This window comes from Aptenodytes forsteri, unplaced genomic scaffold (genome assembly GCF_000699145.1).
Source record: "Aptenodytes forsteri isolate BGI_AS27 unplaced genomic scaffold, ASM69914v1 Scaffold186, whole genome shotgun sequence".
NCBI lineage: Eukaryota > Metazoa > Chordata > Aves > Sphenisciformes > Spheniscidae > Aptenodytes > Aptenodytes forsteri.
The window spans coordinates 783,386-802,232 of record NW_008793959.1 but is presented as its reverse complement, the minus strand read 5'-3'; the positions used below and the strand labels follow the sequence as shown (position 1 = coordinate 802,232).

The 18,847-nt window shown below is 41.4% G+C and overlaps 1 protein-coding gene across 1 annotated transcript in view; it reads left to right on the top strand.

The window, feature by feature from the left end:
- The window catches only part of LOC103904591 (protoheme IX farnesyltransferase, mitochondrial), a 107,007-nt gene that overhangs the window by 67,806 nt on the left and 20,354 nt on the right, over positions 1-18,847 (top strand). The window contains exon 5 of the mRNA XM_009286121.1: positions 5,213-5,283. Within this exon, the coding sequence (XP_009284396.1) occupies positions 5,213-5,283 (71 nt within the window). The remainder of the gene's footprint in view (positions 1-5,212; positions 5,284-18,847) is intronic.

Sequence of the window (18,847 nt, the reverse complement as noted above, 5' to 3'; positions counted from 1 at the left end):
AAGAGGTTGTAGCTGAGGAAGGGCTTTGGCCACCACCTGCACCCATCCCCTTAGCTTGTCTCCACCTCCCCAGTGCGGTGCAAGACGTGGAGGATTTTGGAGACCAGCGGCACTTCAGCACAGGAGGAGGTGACTGCTATTTGGCAACAGCCTCATCTTCTCATTCACTCATTAGTGCCATAGATTCACCTGAACTGCCCTTTAGGGAGTCTTCGGAGGGAAAGAGATATATCCAGAGGGCCATTCTGCTGCCAAAGAGCACATGGAAGCCTGCTCAGATGCAAGGATGGTTTTGCGATGAGAAGACCTGTGAGTTGCCTTGAATTAAATTGTCGTTTAATAGCAGGGTTCCGCTCCATCTTTAGACTCATGGGATTATTGGTTCTGATGTAAATATGTGTTTAGCATTAGAGTAAAATGTTATGTCAATACATGGAAGACCGGTTGCCTATTTCAGCCGCTGCTGTTTCCACTATGTGTCACAGATTAGAGCTGGCCCTGGACGGGGGCCAGGCTGGTGCTTGCTACGCTCTAAATCCAAAGCGGTATATGAGAGACGTTTACTAGCCTAAGCGTGGGTGACCCGTTTGATAAACTATGTGACATGTTGTTCCTCTTAATGCACTCTATTTACGTTTTTGTGTGAACAGGAGTAAAGGTATTGAACTGTCATAATTCAGTAGTTAAAATCTCTCCCGCAGGAATGACCACGGATGGCAAACGCAGCGTGTGCTCAGGGCTTCCCATCCGCTCCGCTGGCTTAATTAACTGCAAATAGTCAGGCAACTGTCTTTGAAAACTTAATAGGTGGTGTCGGCATTTAACTGATGATACGGAAAAAGCGAGAGGGCGTCCCGTAAAGGCAGGGGATGCCCTCTCGCTCTTTCCGTATCACGTTAGCCCTCGAAGTGCCAGCGTAGCGTAATGCCATCTGCATCTGCAAGGTGATGCTACGGGAGTCTTGGCTGAGTCCAAATAGAATAATTAATCTCTGTCTCCCCCAGGAAGTCTGAATGATTAGCTACCCTCTGCATTCACTGCTGTTCCCAGGAGGTGGCTTGAAGAAATTAAACAATCTTTAACGTTTCACTTAAAAACAAAGTGGAAACCAATATGAAGAAGCTGAAGGAAAACAAACCATGAGTGTAAATAGCTATAAGCAGTAATGTGACAGCTAATCTAAGAATTGTTAGATGTTTAAGATATAATTACTGTATATTAACTAGATGAGATCTACACAGAGAGTCTGATGAGCCTGCCAGGGAAATAAACCACAACGTACTAGCTGGCCTGATTTATTTTTTTTCCATCATCATGTTTTAAATGTTCATGCATACTGATTAAAATTTAGGTTAGAGTCTTGAAAGCTGTTGCCAAGTTTTGTCACTCAGCGATTTTTGGATGCTGTAGATTTAACCCTCTGTCTGTCCTTTTGATGGCTAGCTTCCCAAATACCTAGGGCAGATAATATTCTGCCTTGTCCAGCTGAACTGATGCATTCAGACTTCCTGAAAAAGCCTCCTGAGTGCTTCTAAAATATTTGTTTATTCAGGATTCATCTTACTGAATTTACTGTTTGCTAAAACAGGCTGTACTGTGTTGGCCTGGCATGAGATAATATGTTTGAGTTCGCTCTTTTCATTCCTATGGAATGATATTTGAGATGCACATTTTTTTGATTTTTTCCTAGAATATCAGGGGAAAATAATTTCAAGTGGAGAGAGAATTTTTCTGAACATCTGGGAGCAAAATGGGAAAAGTTTTGATAAATGGCATCTTGCTGACATGTAATAGCAACTAGCTCAGTGAAAGAATCTGGGGCATTGCAAATAAAAGGATTTTTCTTAACTGTGGTTCAATCGGATATGTAGTTTCGTGCGTACAGTTGACGGTAACAGATTATTCAGTTTGTCAGATTTAAAAAAGTGAAAAAATTCAGACTTAAGTCATGCAGTAATCTTAATTTTGGGACCAGCCGTGTCTGTTTACAACAGAGACTGACATTTTTTGACTACTTAACTCAGCAGAGAAGTTTCTTGTTCAAAATTTATATTCTATTCGGGGTGAACTACAACATTAAATATATGGAAATGTTTCATACAGTGATTACGGTATTGTCAGGTTATACTGATAACCGCATAAGTTTAAATTCTTTCAACAGTCTTGAACGTCCAACTGATCTTCATTTCAGTCATTTTATGTTTGAGACACACTGAGCTTAAAACCTGTCCGTTATTTTGATTTTATCCATCGCACACGGAATACCTTTATCTGTAAGCTTAAATACTCCCAGATGAGCCAGAATCTCCTCGCATGCACAAGTTTAAACTGGAAGTAAGCTCACGGCAGTCAGACTTTGCAAATAGAAATAAAGGGAAAATTGTGTATTTAAAAACAAAGCAAAACTGAGCGTAGCTCAGAATATTTTCAGGAGAAAATACTTTGGCTGTGTAGATTTTTTCCCTTGTATTGCTCTACCAGTCTGATGTCAAATTACATTTTTTCTTCATTTAACATAATTGTCTCTGAAATGTAACAGTGAAACAAACCATTAGCAAAATGCTGAGCTGTCAGAAGCAATCACTGGTTTCGGATCCAAACGGGGTGCTTTCCCTTCTCCGAAGGTACTCGTTGCGGTTTCCTGTAGAGGTTCTTTGTGAACCATCCAGCGCTTCAAGGGCAGCGCTGTAGCCATGCGGATCCGACCCGTCCCTCTGAAGTGAGCTGCCGGGGCTCCGTGTGTTGGGGCTTGTAGCTGCTCCGTAGCCTCCTCTGTGCTTTTCTTCTAAACCAGCTTCGGTTGTAGCTGGGAGTGACCATTGCCACTGCAGATCAGGCATAACAGACAGAGGATGAAAAATAACCTATTAGCTGCCTATCTAAAAATAAATAAATGACTTGCCTTGTACTGTACCAGAATGCTTTGACAAAGTGAAAGACGTATAAACTAACCCTTTTTCTTCCTGAAAAGAAAAGAACCCTTTTTTTCCATCCTCTTTCGCATGAGTAACTCTTGGCTGAGCAGCCGGAGTTTGCTTCAGGAATATCGATGGTAAAACTGGAAGGCTTTGAGAGTCGGTAGGAATTGGGGGTGGGTCGGGTGCTCCATCCAATCGCTCCGGACGGAGGCTTACCAAGAGCAAACCACCTCAAGGCTGCGTAGCCCCAGCCTGCTCCACTGCGTGGATGGAGGTGAGAAATTTTAGTGAATGGGGTGTGAACTGGTAGTAAAGAGCTGTGTTGATGATTTCAATTCCCATGCTTTTACATTTCTTAACTTTTGAGCATTTAATCTGCAGCCTTTAACACAAACCAACAAATGCAGGATTCCTCCCCTGCAGAACCATGGTAGTTTTTGGATCCATCATGGACAAACTGAGGACTTTAATGGGCAACACAGGCTTCAGCCGAGGTGGCAACAGTAATTCTCCATTAATTTGTGTTGGCCAGCCACTAGAGGGGGACAAGGCAGCCGCTTTTCCAGGGGGTTTCACAGCTGCTGGCTGGCAGGGGGGAGTGCAGGTTTGGGGTCCCCCAGCCAGTACCCCCTTGCCGGCTCTACTGCTGCTGTTTCCTTGACCTTCTCCCCTCTCCTCCCTGCCACCTGCCTGAGTCTTGTTCTTTCCCAGGTTTGGACAGTTTCACAAGCATGACAAAACATGAAGATGATGCCCGCTGCCAAATTTCTTGTCTTTAGAGCATACCGTCAGCAAGTTTTGTTGAAGCAGGATAACTTTAGCGTGTGGGCTTGAGCACGTGCACGCACTCACTCTCACTCATACGCATGCAGGATTTTTTTATAACCTCATTCCTGGGAATGGTTAAAACTGTTGGGAAGATGATTGAACCTGAGGTTAAAAACGTCACCGCGAATGGAGAATATGGTGGGCCGTGTTAGGCAGGATGATCCCTGCCGCGCTTGCAATACGTAGGAGCAACAGCAGGGGCTCCCAAATTGTTATGTAGTCATTACTTCAAAGTAATAGATGGGGAAGGTGGTTCCTGTAGTCTCTGTGTGCCTGTAAATGAAGCGTCTTTCCCCGATGTGCACCTGTAGGGCTCTGATGGGGTCCCTGCTGCTCCCTGTGTCCCTCTCCGCTGGCATTCCCCAGGGAATGCAGCCCCGTTAAGTAGCAAGGCCGGTAGCGTGGCACTGTCAAAATGAAGATGTTTGTTAATTTTGTCTTCTGTTGTGTAAAAGGTTACATCAGCTTGCTGGAATGACATGGGTTTTATCATACAGTCGTTTATCATATAGTCACCTTATATAGTCACCTTAAATCTGTCTGCAGTTTGACTATACTGAGCTTACTGTCAGTGTGAGTGTTTGAAATCATGATTTGTTATGGTACTTCTCCTACATATTCACCATAATTGGGATCCTACCCCAAAACCTCAGACATAACGTCAGTAGAAAATGTTCTTTCTATAAATACATACTACTCTTTTTATAAATAAATGTATGCTTATTATTTTTATTTTGCACACATAAAACTGAACGGCTTTACAATTTGCTGTGTGGCAAAGCGCATTCAGCTTTTCCAGTAACATTCTTTATAAAACAGATCATACAAAAGCCTGCAGGAATTCCTAGCGTGAAGATAGTGCCGCCTGAATTTTCCCATAGGTGGTGTTTGAAGTCAAATTGGGTTGTGACATTAAATAACGCCATATGGTGTGTTCATTCCCTGCTGCTAGAACTAGATGCTCGGTGCAGTTTCAATAGCATTTTACAAGAGTTGATTGATTTTGGGGTGGGTTATACATTCTCAGAAGTTAGATGATCTTGAAAAAAATTTAGTGTTTGTCTTTTAAATACCAGAAGCACAACATTTGCAAGAGCTGTTTGTATTAATGTAAAACTGGGGGCAGGGCTGTATGTATGTGTATATGTAATCACGTGCGTATAAAAGCTGTGTCAAACCTGTCGAGAGCAGAACTTGGAATCAAACTCTACTTCAAATGATTAACTTTTGGGGACGTGCGCAAACTATTTTTGTCCTCCAGGTGATTTTCTTTCTAAGGGGATGCCAAAAGCGTTAATGCAGACTATCAAAGCTCCGTAAAAGGAGTTTGCTATTTTCGTTGTATTTCTGAACCTTCAAAAATAGAGATTAAAGCACCTGCAGATGCAGACAGTACATTCCACGCATGGCGTGCTTTCCGGCATCCTTTCATTTTGATTCTTCCCTTTTTTTTTATCTTATTACAGTTCTTTGAGGTTCCGTTTGACTCAAATATGAACAGGACAAAAAACAGACCACTGGTGCGAGGACAGATCAGGTAAGGCTATGCACACCTGCTCCGGCTAATGAGAAATGAGTCTTCACATTGCTTTTATCTATCTCCAAGCTTCTCTCTCTCTTCAGATGACAAAAAATAGCAATTTAAGACAAAAGACTTAAGAAAGAAATGCACCTCTCTGTTCTTCGATATTTCTTCATGTTTATAACTTTCATGTGAGGAGTTTGGCTAATCAGCTGTCCTCTAAAATACTGAATTTCTCAAGGCAGCAGAATTTCCACTCGTGTTGTGTATTTCTTCATGTATGACGACTACATGCATGGCGTGGTAGCACGCCGTTGTGTCCCACTGAACTTTTGCATTAATTTATACTAACAAATATTCAAAATTTCACATCTAAGAACAAACACAAAAGTGTATATTGTTTTTAGTAGTCACATTTATCTGTTGGATCACAAACATTCATTTGAATCTCCCGGCAGAGGTATCTGCAATTCTTTTTTTTTAGTGGTTTTGTAAGGCACCATGTTGTCTTTGCCTTTTCTACATGTTTAGCGTAAAGCTGGGGTGAAAACTCACAATGGTGGCACCTTATGAAAATAAAGTTAAAATTTGTCATCATTTAGTTTATCATCATCCAAAAGTAAACCCCCCCCCCCCCAAAAGTCCTGTATTAGCATAGAGATTCCCTTAAAAAAAACCCAGAAGTCCTTCATTCACTCTGTTTTCTGCATTATATACCAGTTTAGGTTCTCAAAGGCTGTTTTCCAGCTAAAAAAGCAAAGTGAAAAAGAACATCAACAAAAAAACTCTAACTTATTTGCAAACTAAAACTGAAGGCCCAATTCATAAATGATTCAACAAACAATTTTAGTATTGCATTTCCATGATTTGTGCCAAGGATTATTTATAACAAAATTATGTTTTCCCTTAGGTTTCCGCGAACAGTTGGTCCTATTTATTTCTGTGTTTTATCCATCACCTTTGGAGGACTGAAAAAAATGTGATGGATGAAATTACAAGAAAATTGAGACAAAATAGTAAAGTGAACCTTGGGGGTAAATTCACTCTCATTGTAAATAGTTAGAGCGCTTCAATAAACTTGTTCCGATTTGTTCTCGAAGATGGTGCTAATTACAGATTCCTGACTTGAGTTAATTTTATTTAAAAACATATTTTAGGGACGACTGCAGTGAGGGCATCTGTTGTACATACAGTGTCAGCCTTAATTGTGCAGTTGAGGGGAGCTGCACTTCTGCTCCACTTGCATGTGGTCCTTTAGCCCTGGAAGAAGGAACACTTGTTAGGAAGAAAGATGATGGGGGGATTTTTTTTTTTTTTTATCATAGTCTCCTATGTTTGCAGTGTTTCTGGAGTCAAAAATATAGCTAGGAAACTTTCTGTCAACTTTTGATTCATAGAAAGCAATTTGTTTTATAAGTTTCCAGTGTCCTTAAACGAACTTCACTGTCATCTGAATGCACCACAGATTGGCAAAACCATATTTAACGGATTTTCTTACTTCGCCCCCCCTTCATATTTGCTTTCACCACAAAATGGTAATGTTGGGGACTTCGTGTAATCACTCATCAATCTATCTACCTGACTGTCAACAGCTAATTTAAAGTTCTTTAAAGTGTCACTTACCTTGAATAATGCCGGTCTCGTTCCCTGTAGACTGTTGAACATGCAGACCTTGACTGGGGTTATTTCTTCTGCGGTGTGCCAGAGGAGAATAATCCAGTGCAAGTGATCTAACCTTGTTATATTTTGCCACATATTCCCTGGTGTTCCTTGAACTCTTTCCTTCCTGGCTGATTAAATAAAACCCTTAAATGGTTATGCGAAAACTAGTCAAAACCAGACTAGACAGAGACAGATAAATTGTATGTAAGAGACTGGTGTCTTGGCTCTGGGAAGGAATCCAGAGAGCTTGGGGTATGTACAGAGTTCTTGCCCAAAATTTGTCTGACATTTGAGTTTTGACATTTTCTTCTCTTTAGCTGCTTCATATCAAGAAATGTTTGGTGCTTTTTTAATTCTGCTGTGTTACAATATCTGTGATACCCAGTGCAAACGAGGCATCATTTTACAATCCGCCTTCATTTGCACTGTTTGTAAATATATTGTGATTTCTTCTCTTCCTCTCCTTTTTATTTATTTCGCGTAGTCCTTGGTACAGAAGTGGTCAGTATAGGTAGCAGAGTCATACCAGTTTTTGTATGGTCCCGTCCTGAGCTTGAGATCCCTTTTGAAGAGTGAGAAGGTTGTTAACTCTCCATCATGTTGTCTCACTGCACCTCCTTGGAAAGGCTTTCGATGGTGGCTTTGATGCCAACTTCTGGCCACTGAGAGACTGCACTAAGACCAGTGACATTTTTTATAGAGATTGTGGCATCATGAAGACAATTCTTAGACGCTTTGAGCTTGGGCCAGCACCAAACTGGTAACTCCCAGTGAGAGGTCCTTGGTGTTACTGAGTCATCCAGACCCTGGATGAGCTGGCATCTCTATTTTAGATGAGCTAATTCATGGAGCTGGCTCATTAGGAAATGTTACGCCGTTGTAGAGAAATCATTCCCGTGTGTTTCACTTTGTGGCCTCCATTTGCAGCTTTAGCCCCAAGTTTAGTTAGGTTTAAGATCAGCTCTCAGTTCTAACTGACCTTGCTTCCAACATTTCTCCCCTTCCTTTCTGCCTGAAGCCTTTACTTTGAAAAAACAACATAATCCCCCCTATCTTGGCAACACTTGTGTGTGTTTATTCCCCTGCATACACGTTCGCGTGGCTCTCAAGTCCCCTCATCTGAGCCTTTTCTACAAGTTGCCTAGGACTTGCAGTTCCTCATCAGCGAGGAACCTCAGTAGCTTTCAAAGAAATGCTCTGTGGCCAGGGCTGCACTGTGGAGCGTGAACGTTGTCACGGCCTCTGAGGTCTGGCTGGGGACAGAGTGTCATTATCTTACTGGTGACACTCAAGAAGTGTTTAAGTTAGGCAGCTCTGGCCTGACCATCGCTCCAGGCAGCTCCCTGTGAGCCAGGAGCCAGTTCTCCAAAGATCTCTGGAAGGGTGGGATTTGGAAAAGCAATTGTCCTCCATCCTTTGTGAAGTCCTCTCCATATTGCATCAACTTTATGGCTGAAATAGTTATCTAGAGACTTAGTGTGCCCCTGCTATATATATTTTATATCATTTGGCCTGGACCAAACCATACAGGCAATGACACGGAAGGATTCTGCAGAGCTGGGATCTTCTGTACATAGGACAAGAGTACATATACCTTATTTGCCAGCCCCAAACCTACCGCTGATGCCCCCAGGGAATCTTCTGGCACTGTTGCTAGATTTGTGCAAACAGCACCTGATAGTTCATTGACTGCTTGCTTTACAATGTCCTATTTAATTTGTAAGGCTCTGAAAAAAATGTTCCCTTTGAGCAATGAGACGTAACCATCCTTATTCTCTATTCAGAGAGTAATCAGAGACATCCTGTTGCAAAAATAACAAGAGTAGACCCAAACACAGCATGCCGCTAAACGCCATCCATCATTCCAGCCTGCCCACATGTCCTCCTCCCTCCTCTGACCCCTCAAGTCTTGTTTGGAAATAAAAACAGCTCGAGATGTTCTTCATACTTCGGCTGCAGTGTTAAACTCATTGAGCGTATTTGTGTTTTGCATTATAACAACAGCTGATATTATTTTTCCTGCTATGAATTGTTTTTATGTCATTGACGAGGAAAAATTTCATGTGCTCACACAACCTTAGATTTGACTGAAATGGCAGCAGCTTTTCCTGGTTTCCTGTTGAGTATGATTTATTCCCTTGCTTTTTAAGGTAATGGATTTAATTTTCCTGCAGATTAATTTAAATACATCTCTAGTATTAGCTGCAGTAGCTGAGTGAGCTAGGATGACAAGTGTCCTGCTCCATTATATTGTACAAAGTGACGGTTTTGATTGCCCTTCTACACAGAACTGCATACACTCTTGACAAAAAGCGGCTGTTTTTATGAACTTACAGTACTGCTGGATCTGCTGTGCTAAGCACTCATAAAAAACTTAATAGTTGTACAGGAATAGTTTTTCATCTTAAAAAAAAAATAAATCATCAAACAGCATGTTCTAAATAACTAATTCATGACCACGTAGACACCTTCCAGTTCTGCTCCTGCAGTATTTTGCAATTTGCAACTATTCTCTGTACCAAGTTCTACAGCCTTTGGCTTTGGTCTTTGCAGGGGCTGCGGTGTCCGCCTGGGAGCGGGGCTGGGATTTCTCCTTGGTGTACCTCCAGGTTTCGTGTCACCCAGGCCGTGGAGCATTGCACAGGCAGCAACAGAGAATGGTTCAAGTTGGAAGGGACCTCAGGAAAGCTGTAGTCCAATCTTCTGCTCACATCAGGGTCAGCTCTGAGGGCAGACCGGGTTGCTCCAGGCTTTATCCAGTCTTGTCTTAAAAACCTTCAATATGGGAATAATATGCTGTGGAATTTAATTATATTCTCCTTAGGCAGAATATTGGCCCACTCAAGCTTGCTTTTCCTTGTGCGTTTAAGAAGCGTAAGTCTGCTAACTTGGTAGAAGGCGGCACAACGCAGAGAATGCCTTAGATGCTTCCAAAGAAATGAATCTTCGTGTTGTTTAGTAAATACTTTTTCCTAGAATCCCATTAACCTCCTCACTTAGCAACGGACAAGGAGCTGTGTTCTGTATATGAGCTTCCCGCTTCTTACGGCCGCGGTTGATGGTTACTGCAATTAATGGAGACAGTAACGCTTTTCCTACTAGTTGACATTTCTGAGTGGAGTGTTGAGTTTGGTCGGTTTAAACTATAAGCCAAACTCTTGAAGAATCAAAAAAGAGCTCCTAAGCTAGCAATATTTCTCACTGACGGCTTGTATTTATGAACTGTAGTTACAACTGCAAGTATGTAAGTTGGATATTCATAAACTTACAGAAAATTGCAACATGTCAGACTTTCCCTATTTATTCAAAAGCGCATTGAGACTCAAGACTGGTTCTGTGTAAAGTTGAGTTTTCCACTCAGTTGCCTGTAGTAGACGTACAACTACAAAGTGTAACAAAAACAGTCCATGCTGAAAAAAAGTGTGTGTTTTTAAAAAAAAAAAAAAAAAAAAATCCTCCTGTAATCACTGTTGATAACTCTGTGTAATTAGCTTGATTCTTTGCTTGCTAACACTAATGAAAATCGGGAACGCTTCTACTGATGTTAGTGGAGCTACGCTGATGTCGGTGAGAGGAAATCCATGTCCTCAGCTTATGCTGAAACCTGCATTAAGCGTTTAGCCAGCCCTGTTTTAAGCCAGCAGTTTAAAACCTCCCCAAGGGTTTCAGTACAACTTCGGCTCCCATTTAAAGATCAGCCTCTGCTTAGCTGATTGGTCTGCTCCCTTGGGTGGTCATTTCAGACAGGTTTCATTCTACTTAAGTTAAAACAAATAAAACAAAAACTCCATAAATCTACAGTTCTTCAAGAATAATCATTTTTAAGAGATCAGATGCTCGTTCCCTGCAGGGGAACATTCCAATATTTTGTTTAGAAAATACCTCATTTTAAAGGGACTGCCCTGAGATCTTTTTGAATGATAAAAATGTTTCTTTTTTCAGTGGGAGGCTTTCCTCTTGTTTAAACAGGGCACAATTCAAAGCAGACACCACCACGGCAGCCTTTTCAAGCATTTTTTATCCTGCTTGTATTCAGGCTTTATTATTTGAAAACAAGTAAATGCATTCCTTCCCCACCACCACCCTCCTGGCTTCCTTTTTTTTCCACCCTGTGTTTTCCAGAAGCTGTCATTGACTGTATTTGGTAAACAAGAAATTAAAAAGGCAGCTTTATATTTTTGACATGTACAATTGCTTGTAAAAATGTAGTTCTTGCCTTTTGAACAGCAGGGTATTTTTTTTATTTTTTTTTCTGGCATGGCCACGTCATGGAGAGGTGGGGGGGGGGAAGAAACCTTGAGGCTAAAACATAGTTTAATGAGAATAAAACCCACATCAAAGGGTGGACTAATGGAATGATATAATGCTTACTGTGTCACTTTCCCAAAGGGGATATGGATGACAGTACTTATATTTCAATTATCTATTCACTGCCTGCATAGGATGTTGATTAAATGGTTCTAAGGTATTAGAGTCCTTTTGTAGAATTCACAGAAAAATGGTGATACTGCACATTATCCTCAGATCAAAATGTGTATTAGCAGGAAATTATATAGCTCTAACTACATATATATTTTGTTTCTTAGGGCAATAAAGAGGGTTGTTTTAATAACTCTAACATTACATTCAAATTCGTCTCAGTTGAAACGAAGAAATTGCTAGCTATCCAGCTAGCGCCTTCAGCTCAGTCGTCCTGCCCGGACCTAATTCTGCCACGTCTCAAAGGAGACATTCCTTTGCAGGCAGCTCTGTTTGGTAAATATAAATCCTGCGGAAACACTTGACCCCTCACGCCTTGCTGCTTTTCAGTTCAGCTGAGGGGCCTTTACTGCCAAATTATTTATCCGAATCTTTAATTGCACGTGGGACAGTTGATAAATCGGAGTACGTTGTACATCACCCCACGTTAGGAAACATCCCAGATGCTCATGTATAAACCAGGAGTCACGGTGCATTTGGCTAAATAGCTGCTCCATCTGCTTGTGGGGAACACTGCGGAGAAGTGATACGGGCTCCTAATGGAGTTGTCTTATCCTCTCATGTCAGCTCCTCGCCAGGGGGTAGAGCCCCGTGAGCTGGAGGGAGCCAAGCTATTGTACACTAATCCTTCCATCTTTGTGTCCGATATGAACAGGCCTCTTGGCCATTAGTTGTAACCATTGACTCTTTTCTTTTTTAACTGACTAGTGATGAGTCATTTTCTTCAAAGGTGATGTTAAAGTGAGTTTTCCCTCTTATTTTTGCTTGTTTGTGCAGCATAAAGCTTGAAGCCCAAGATCCTTTCCCCAGCTTAACACAGTGTTCTCCTGGTGGTTCTTCTTCCCGTGTCTGTCAAACATTTCAGGTTCATGTTTGTAAATTTTGGCTTAATGCAGTCAAAATCCCCACACTTTGTTCCCTGTATTAGTATTGAACCTTATCTGGTTTAACCACAACAGCACCATTATTCAACATGTGCCAAGTGTTGTAGGAAATGTCACCGCTCAACAAGTCCATTACGGAGCTGCCTCTGATTAGAAGCTGCTATACCCTGAGATCTGTTTACAGTAGGTCATGTTAGAAGTGCATTTCTTTCTGTGAAGGACAGAGTTTATCATGTCTTATACAAGTTATAACTTACATGTTATCAACTTCGCAAGTCAGATATAAAAGAGGTTTTTCTTGCACTTTAATTAGCTGCACTAACACAGATGCTTGCTCTCCAGTCTTTTATGACCAGAAAAGCTGCATTCCTGAGGTTGAGATATGTGGAGAACCTCTTTGATATGTTTTATTTAATTTTTTTTGGCTAGGGACATAGAATCGCAAGAAATATTATATTATAAATCATGCTGTAAAGGAGCGTGAGCCACAGTGATTCATATTGCTGCCCGCGTGTGACAATAATTATGTTGTATTCATGCACTTTGATGGTATATGAAGGGTTTTTTTGTTTTTTTTCAACCAAACATTTGTAAAATTTAACTCTAGATGCTAACTGTAGATAAGCTACCAAAATAATAATGCAGAAATCCCAAGATACAACCCTCCTCATCCTTTTGACCTCTCAGGTGAAACACAGCAACTACTTAAGAGCATGCTATAGTGCGTTAAAATTATATGACTATCAAATGTATGCTTGCAATGTTGCAGAGGAATCTGCAGATAGGCAGGAAGGATCTGACTTAAATTTCAGTTTGACAGGCTCATCTGCTTGATTGCTTTTCCACTTAATGGTGTCTAGAGCCTGATCCTCCTTCCACCGCAGACCGTTGCTTCTTGTCCTGCTGTCTGTGGCTGTAGTGAATAACTTATTTCCTTCATTTTCGTTGCTCCTGGGAATGTATTTAGAGTCAGTGATCCTGTACCAAGAATGGCTGGACTCTCTCTTCTCTTTTTTTGAGGAACAGGTTGATAAATACTCTAGAACTTCAGTTTTCTCCATCTTAATGAGATGGAGAACTGGCCTGAGACTTCTTTACCCACTGCTTTCCAAACGTTGGCTGAGGGCTCAGCAGAAGCATGTGTTAGATTTAATCATTCTAAATCACAGAAAAATGTTTCTGGAGAGACCATATTATCCATCCTGTTTGTCAGCTGGTCTCTGGTTCTTAAATGAAGAGAGCACGGAGATTTTGAAATAAAATGAATGGATCACTTAACTGCCATGTTGTAGGGTTAGGTTTGTTAGGTTAAAGAGGAGGATTTAGTTTAAATATTATGGGGGACATTTTTCAAATTTACTGTAGGTTTGTCTTGTAAGCACTTTAAAAAAATATTTACATTTCCGTGACTGCAGGGAAGCTGTGAATATTATTACTCACCCTTTCACTTCTCCCTAACAAAGCCATATAACAAGGAGCGTGCTCATGCTCTGCAGGTTGCTTAGAGTTGTTACGATTAGCATTCTGGGGTGTATAGCAAACGTAATAAGAGCATAAACATTTTATAAGTATGGGTCCTTTTCATTTTTAATTTTTTACTTCAAGTGAAGCGACGAGGCCCCGTTGGAGCTCCTGCTTAATAACAAAGGGCAGGAGAAAAAGTTTTATTTCTGTCTGAACGTGGTATTCGTAAACTGCAAGTCTCCCCAGGGTTTGCTGAGCTATCTCATCCCAAACCTGGGGTTGCTTTGGTCTCAGTCCTCCAAGCAGTCTCTTGAACCCGTGAACAATGGAAGACCAGATCCTGGCATCATTTGTGCGGCGTTAGACTGGTAAAAATGAGAGCAGGATATGTTTAGGAGAAAGCTCCATGCTGAGGGTGAGGCTCCCGAGTTCTCTTTCTTGGGCTGAGTTGAAATCCCGCTTGTCTCATCTCAGCATACACGTTGCGTCTTTGTGGAAACTTTCAGCAAAATCGATTGAGCCAATTTTGATTTACGCAAGCATAAAAAAGAGAGATGCGTCCCTTTCAAGATGAAATGATTCTTTTAAATTAGCCGTGTTTGTTTATGATAGTTTTAAAGTCCCTTGCTCTGGCAGGGGAGACAGAACATCTGCAGCTCAGATTCTTGAGGAGCGAGGGGAACTAATTGCCTCCAATTTGGTTAAAATACAGTGTCGATTACGCTTTTATACAATAGTGATACACAGCCGTGACAGGGCAGCTTGGGCTCCATGCATGGGTTGTTTCTTCATTGGGAGAGAAATGAATTGACACAGACATGGGATATTTTATCCTAGTCTGTATTTATTTACACTAAGTACACTTCTGAACAAGTATATTAGATAGCAAAGCCAGAGCTGGGTTGGCAATTTAGTGCCAAAACTCAAGAAGGCAACTCCATGACGAGACCCAGCCAGCTATACGTGTTTATCCATCACTGAGCTCCATATATGCCAAGTTCTCACTGTATGACATTCCTTGGGAGATTTAGACCTCACTCATTGAATCCTGCCCCGTTTCCCTGCTGATGGTCCAGATGTCATTCAAAACCACATCCAGGTTGGTGCAGATGGGGCTGGCTGAGCCCTGTGGACAAAGGAGAGGTATTAGGGGCGATTCCTTTCACAGAGATTTGCATTTTAAAGAGGTTTATTTGAGGTTCAGGTCTGTAAACTCTTCATCTGGAGACACAATGCTATGGTGTTGAACTCCTGATTTAAGTGTGCTTAAATGCTACCCATTAACCCAGCTCATTAGGCTTGTTGGGAGCACCTACAAGTTTCATACCTCCTCTTAACACAGAGTTCCTCCTCAGCTCAGATTTTGTGTTACAACTTGGTTTTAGAACTTTTCCACTATTTTCCACACTATTTTTTTTACATTTGGGGAAAAGTACTGTCCAGTCTGAGATTATCAACATCTTTGTCATTGTTATTGCCAGAAACCAAATCACAAAAAGCCAGTTACAAAAACATAAGCAGGCAGAATTGCAACAAGTGTATTCTGGCAATCTTAAAAATTGTGGTAGTGTCATACCCAGTTAAAGGGGATTTGATATAAAATTCAATACTTGTAGTGCATGTAGAGCCTGATCGGCCACAGCAACACATTTTTGGGGATGACATACCAGACACTGACAGAATGTAGATACTACTTCTTAACCTGTGAAGGCAAAGTTAAATAATTTATTAAGAAAAAAAAAAAAAAAAGACTTGACAAAGCTCCCCATTTGTTTGCACCTCCTAAAGGACGTCTTGTCAGTCTTCAGTGGTAAATGATAGACAAGCATGTATTCTGATATTTGGAGTGGATGGGGAAAAATTGAATTCCCAATTAAAAGTGTAATTTGGTTTCACGTTTTAGTTTTAAAATACGTCATCCTTCATCCCTTGTCATGAGTCATGAACTTTCTTGCATGACTGAGAGAAAATAAATGAATATCTATTAAGATCTTTCTCTACATTTTTTCCCTTAAAATAGTACCATTTTAGCTCATTGATAGATATTGTTCTGTTTAATATAATTCTGGTACTTTGCAAGATTAAGCCTCAATCAGCAGGTTCTTGGGCTTTTCATAATGTTCAGTCACAATGTACCTGTGGAAGATGATATCAAAAGTGAGAGCGTGGATTGCTTGTGTTTACTAAAGCTTCTGAGTGATGCAGAATCAGATCTACATGAAAGAAATAAAGGAGTCTAGCAATATGTCCATTCGGCCAATGCTAAAGCTATTTTTTCCTTTTAATTGAAAAGAAATATCTCTCCTTGAGACTAACCCGATCTGTAATTGAAAGTTGTAGTTGAATATAAAAATATTTTGTCAGTCATGCTTTGCGTCCTTAAAAAAAAGATACGCTGCCTCAAAACTATACTCATTAAGGGTCATAATGCATCATCATGAAACCACTTTGATTTAAAATCTCAGTTCTGAGTGTGGAAGTTTTTTCTATCAGGTACATCCCCAGTCTGTCTGTAGAACTCTTCTGGAGTTTAATGTCTTTTGCAAAAAACCTAGAATCATTTTAGAGAAGTCATCAGCGATGAAGCTACTGATCCAGGCAGTGCTGTTCCAGTTTCAGTTTCCATTAGTGGTGTTGTTATTACTATAGATCTTTTACAGCTGACAATGGTCATGAATATGGTTTTTATTACTAAATACATAAATATGCAGCCTGAAAGGATTTGTGTGGAAAGTTAAAATTTAATTTCACTGTTGGTAGATTGCCATCATTCAGTTGTCTGCCATGATTACTGATTGGTTTTGGATGCTCTGTGCCTTACTTTGAGCTTAGAAGCTGTATGAGTGGTTTTTTTAACCTCCCATCAAAAATAATTTCAGGGAAGCTACCGTTGCTATTAAGGGCAAAATGTGCCTTTTACAGCCTTCTGGCTCATTTTTTGCAGTCAGCTGACTCTGCGGCACTTGCGCCAGCAGACGACCCCACTGCTGGTTTCAGGCATCTGTCCATCTGGGGAAGCAGAGCTGGAAATTACGCAAATGCAATCCAGATGTGTGCTTGACAGAGATGGGCCTTCTTCCCCATTACCTAAGTCACAGGAGCAGGAAGGTTTCTATATACTCATATGTTGTTGCAGTGCGTAACGTCCTCAGCTTCTTTTGTCTCTACCAAGTGGGATAGCATTGCCTGGTGGAACTGCTGGACTTGATGGCCTTCCTTAATTTTCTTGGTGGATCTCTAAAAGCTGCCGAGGAGGGTTCAGCAGTTCTTGGGTGCTGATCTTTAAAAAAATAAATAAAAATTTAAAAAAATCCCTTGGCTGATACTCCAGCTGAGGGAGGTGACCAAGCCATAGCTCAGTACCATATGACAGTCATGGTGATCACAGGCTCGGCTCCTACCCTGGGACTGGTTTTCGGCAACTCTTAGTGTTGCCTGGCCGCAGGAATTGAGAAGATGCCAGGAGATGAGCAAAATTGTAAATCAGCACCTGGGATGGTTTTCTTCACAGGGTTAGGTGCATTTGTGCTGGGGATCTCCGTGGTCATCGTCCCCTCTTGAAATGACGATGGGCTTTCGCGGCCATAGAAACCTTCAAAGGGATGTGACTTGCACTTCAGTTTGTGTAACCTCTCATTGCTGTCGGAAGAACGTAAAAACTTCAGGCTGATGCTTTTGTCTGAGTTTGTAAGTGGCTTCAGAAGCCTTAAAAACTTACGGCTGACCTGGAAAAAATTAGGAAGAGGAGGGGGCTTCCTCCGGCAGCCTTGTAATGGCGAGTAGTCTGGGGACATTTTTAATACCTACAGATTCCAGAAATAATAAGCAACTTATGATGCTTACTCCCAAAATCTGATTTTAATTATGGCTTTGGAACAGTGTTCATGCACTGGACTCATATCTCAGCCCATGATGGCAAAATGAAATTGCAGAGATGAGAATCACACTTGTATTCTTTGTCTGCCAAATACCTTCTTCTACCGAGCTCCCGCTATTTTCAGCCCGTCTGTGCACGAGGCTGGTTCAGGCTGTTCCTCCTCTTATTACAACAAATTGTTTTGACACTATATGCAGATGGAATTTGCGCCCAGAGTAGCAATATTGAGATTAATCTGAGCTGTCAATCTCACCTTTGTTGTCTCGGCACCGTTTACCTGCCACCGTGGAAGATGCTGAAGTCAGGGATAATTTTGGACCGTTTCTGTGGGCAGCAGCAGCAAACGAGCGAGGGGAGGAAGCCTTGTGGTCTTGCTGAACCTGTGTCTTGAACAAAACAGAAAACTCGCCAGATAGGACCAAAAGCAGTTTTTGCCTCACCAAAAAATAAGTAAAATTGTAATTAAAGGGTATAGTCTGTGCAGAATATTTGCCATTACTAAAATCCCATGCAGAGGAAAGCGAGGATGCGTATCTTGGCTTCGTTTGGATGCGGAAATGACTCTAAATAAGTTCCTTTTCTTCCCACCTTCCTTTTTCTTCCCCCCTCCCCTCCCCCCCCCCCCACCCGCCCCAGCCCATGCCTGGATGTGGAGGACGAGTTTTAGGGAGGTGCAGCCTGGCTGGAGGTGCTCGGGAGCAGAGCAGCGGTGCTGTGCCCTGCCTCCGCGCGGCTGCCTGTTGGCACAGTGATTGCCCTCCGCACTTTATTCCTCACCATCCCTGTCCTGCTTATTTTAGATCATCACCCTGCAGAACAGATGCCTGGCCTTGTGGCTCGAGGGACGGTTGTCAATAATAATAAGATCGACTACAAAATAATCAACGAGGAATTGAAATGTTTCAATCCATTAAGGTATTCTGTTCATGCTGCAGCAAAACAAAAGAGCATTGTTGTTTCATGGGGTTTTTTTAGTTTGCCCTTTTAGAAGTGGGTGATGTTTCTATAAAAGGTTTTTGACAGACAGGGAGAAGACAGAATTTGTTTTATTACCTTTTGTATTAGGCTTTGAATCTAATTTTCAAATATAAGCACTTATGCTTCACCTGAAAAATATGCAGGCAGTCTTAAATGGACACTTACATTCAGGCTTACGCTTTTATGTAAATATGGTTTGCGTGCCCAATTTCCCATTAACACAAGGTCACAAATT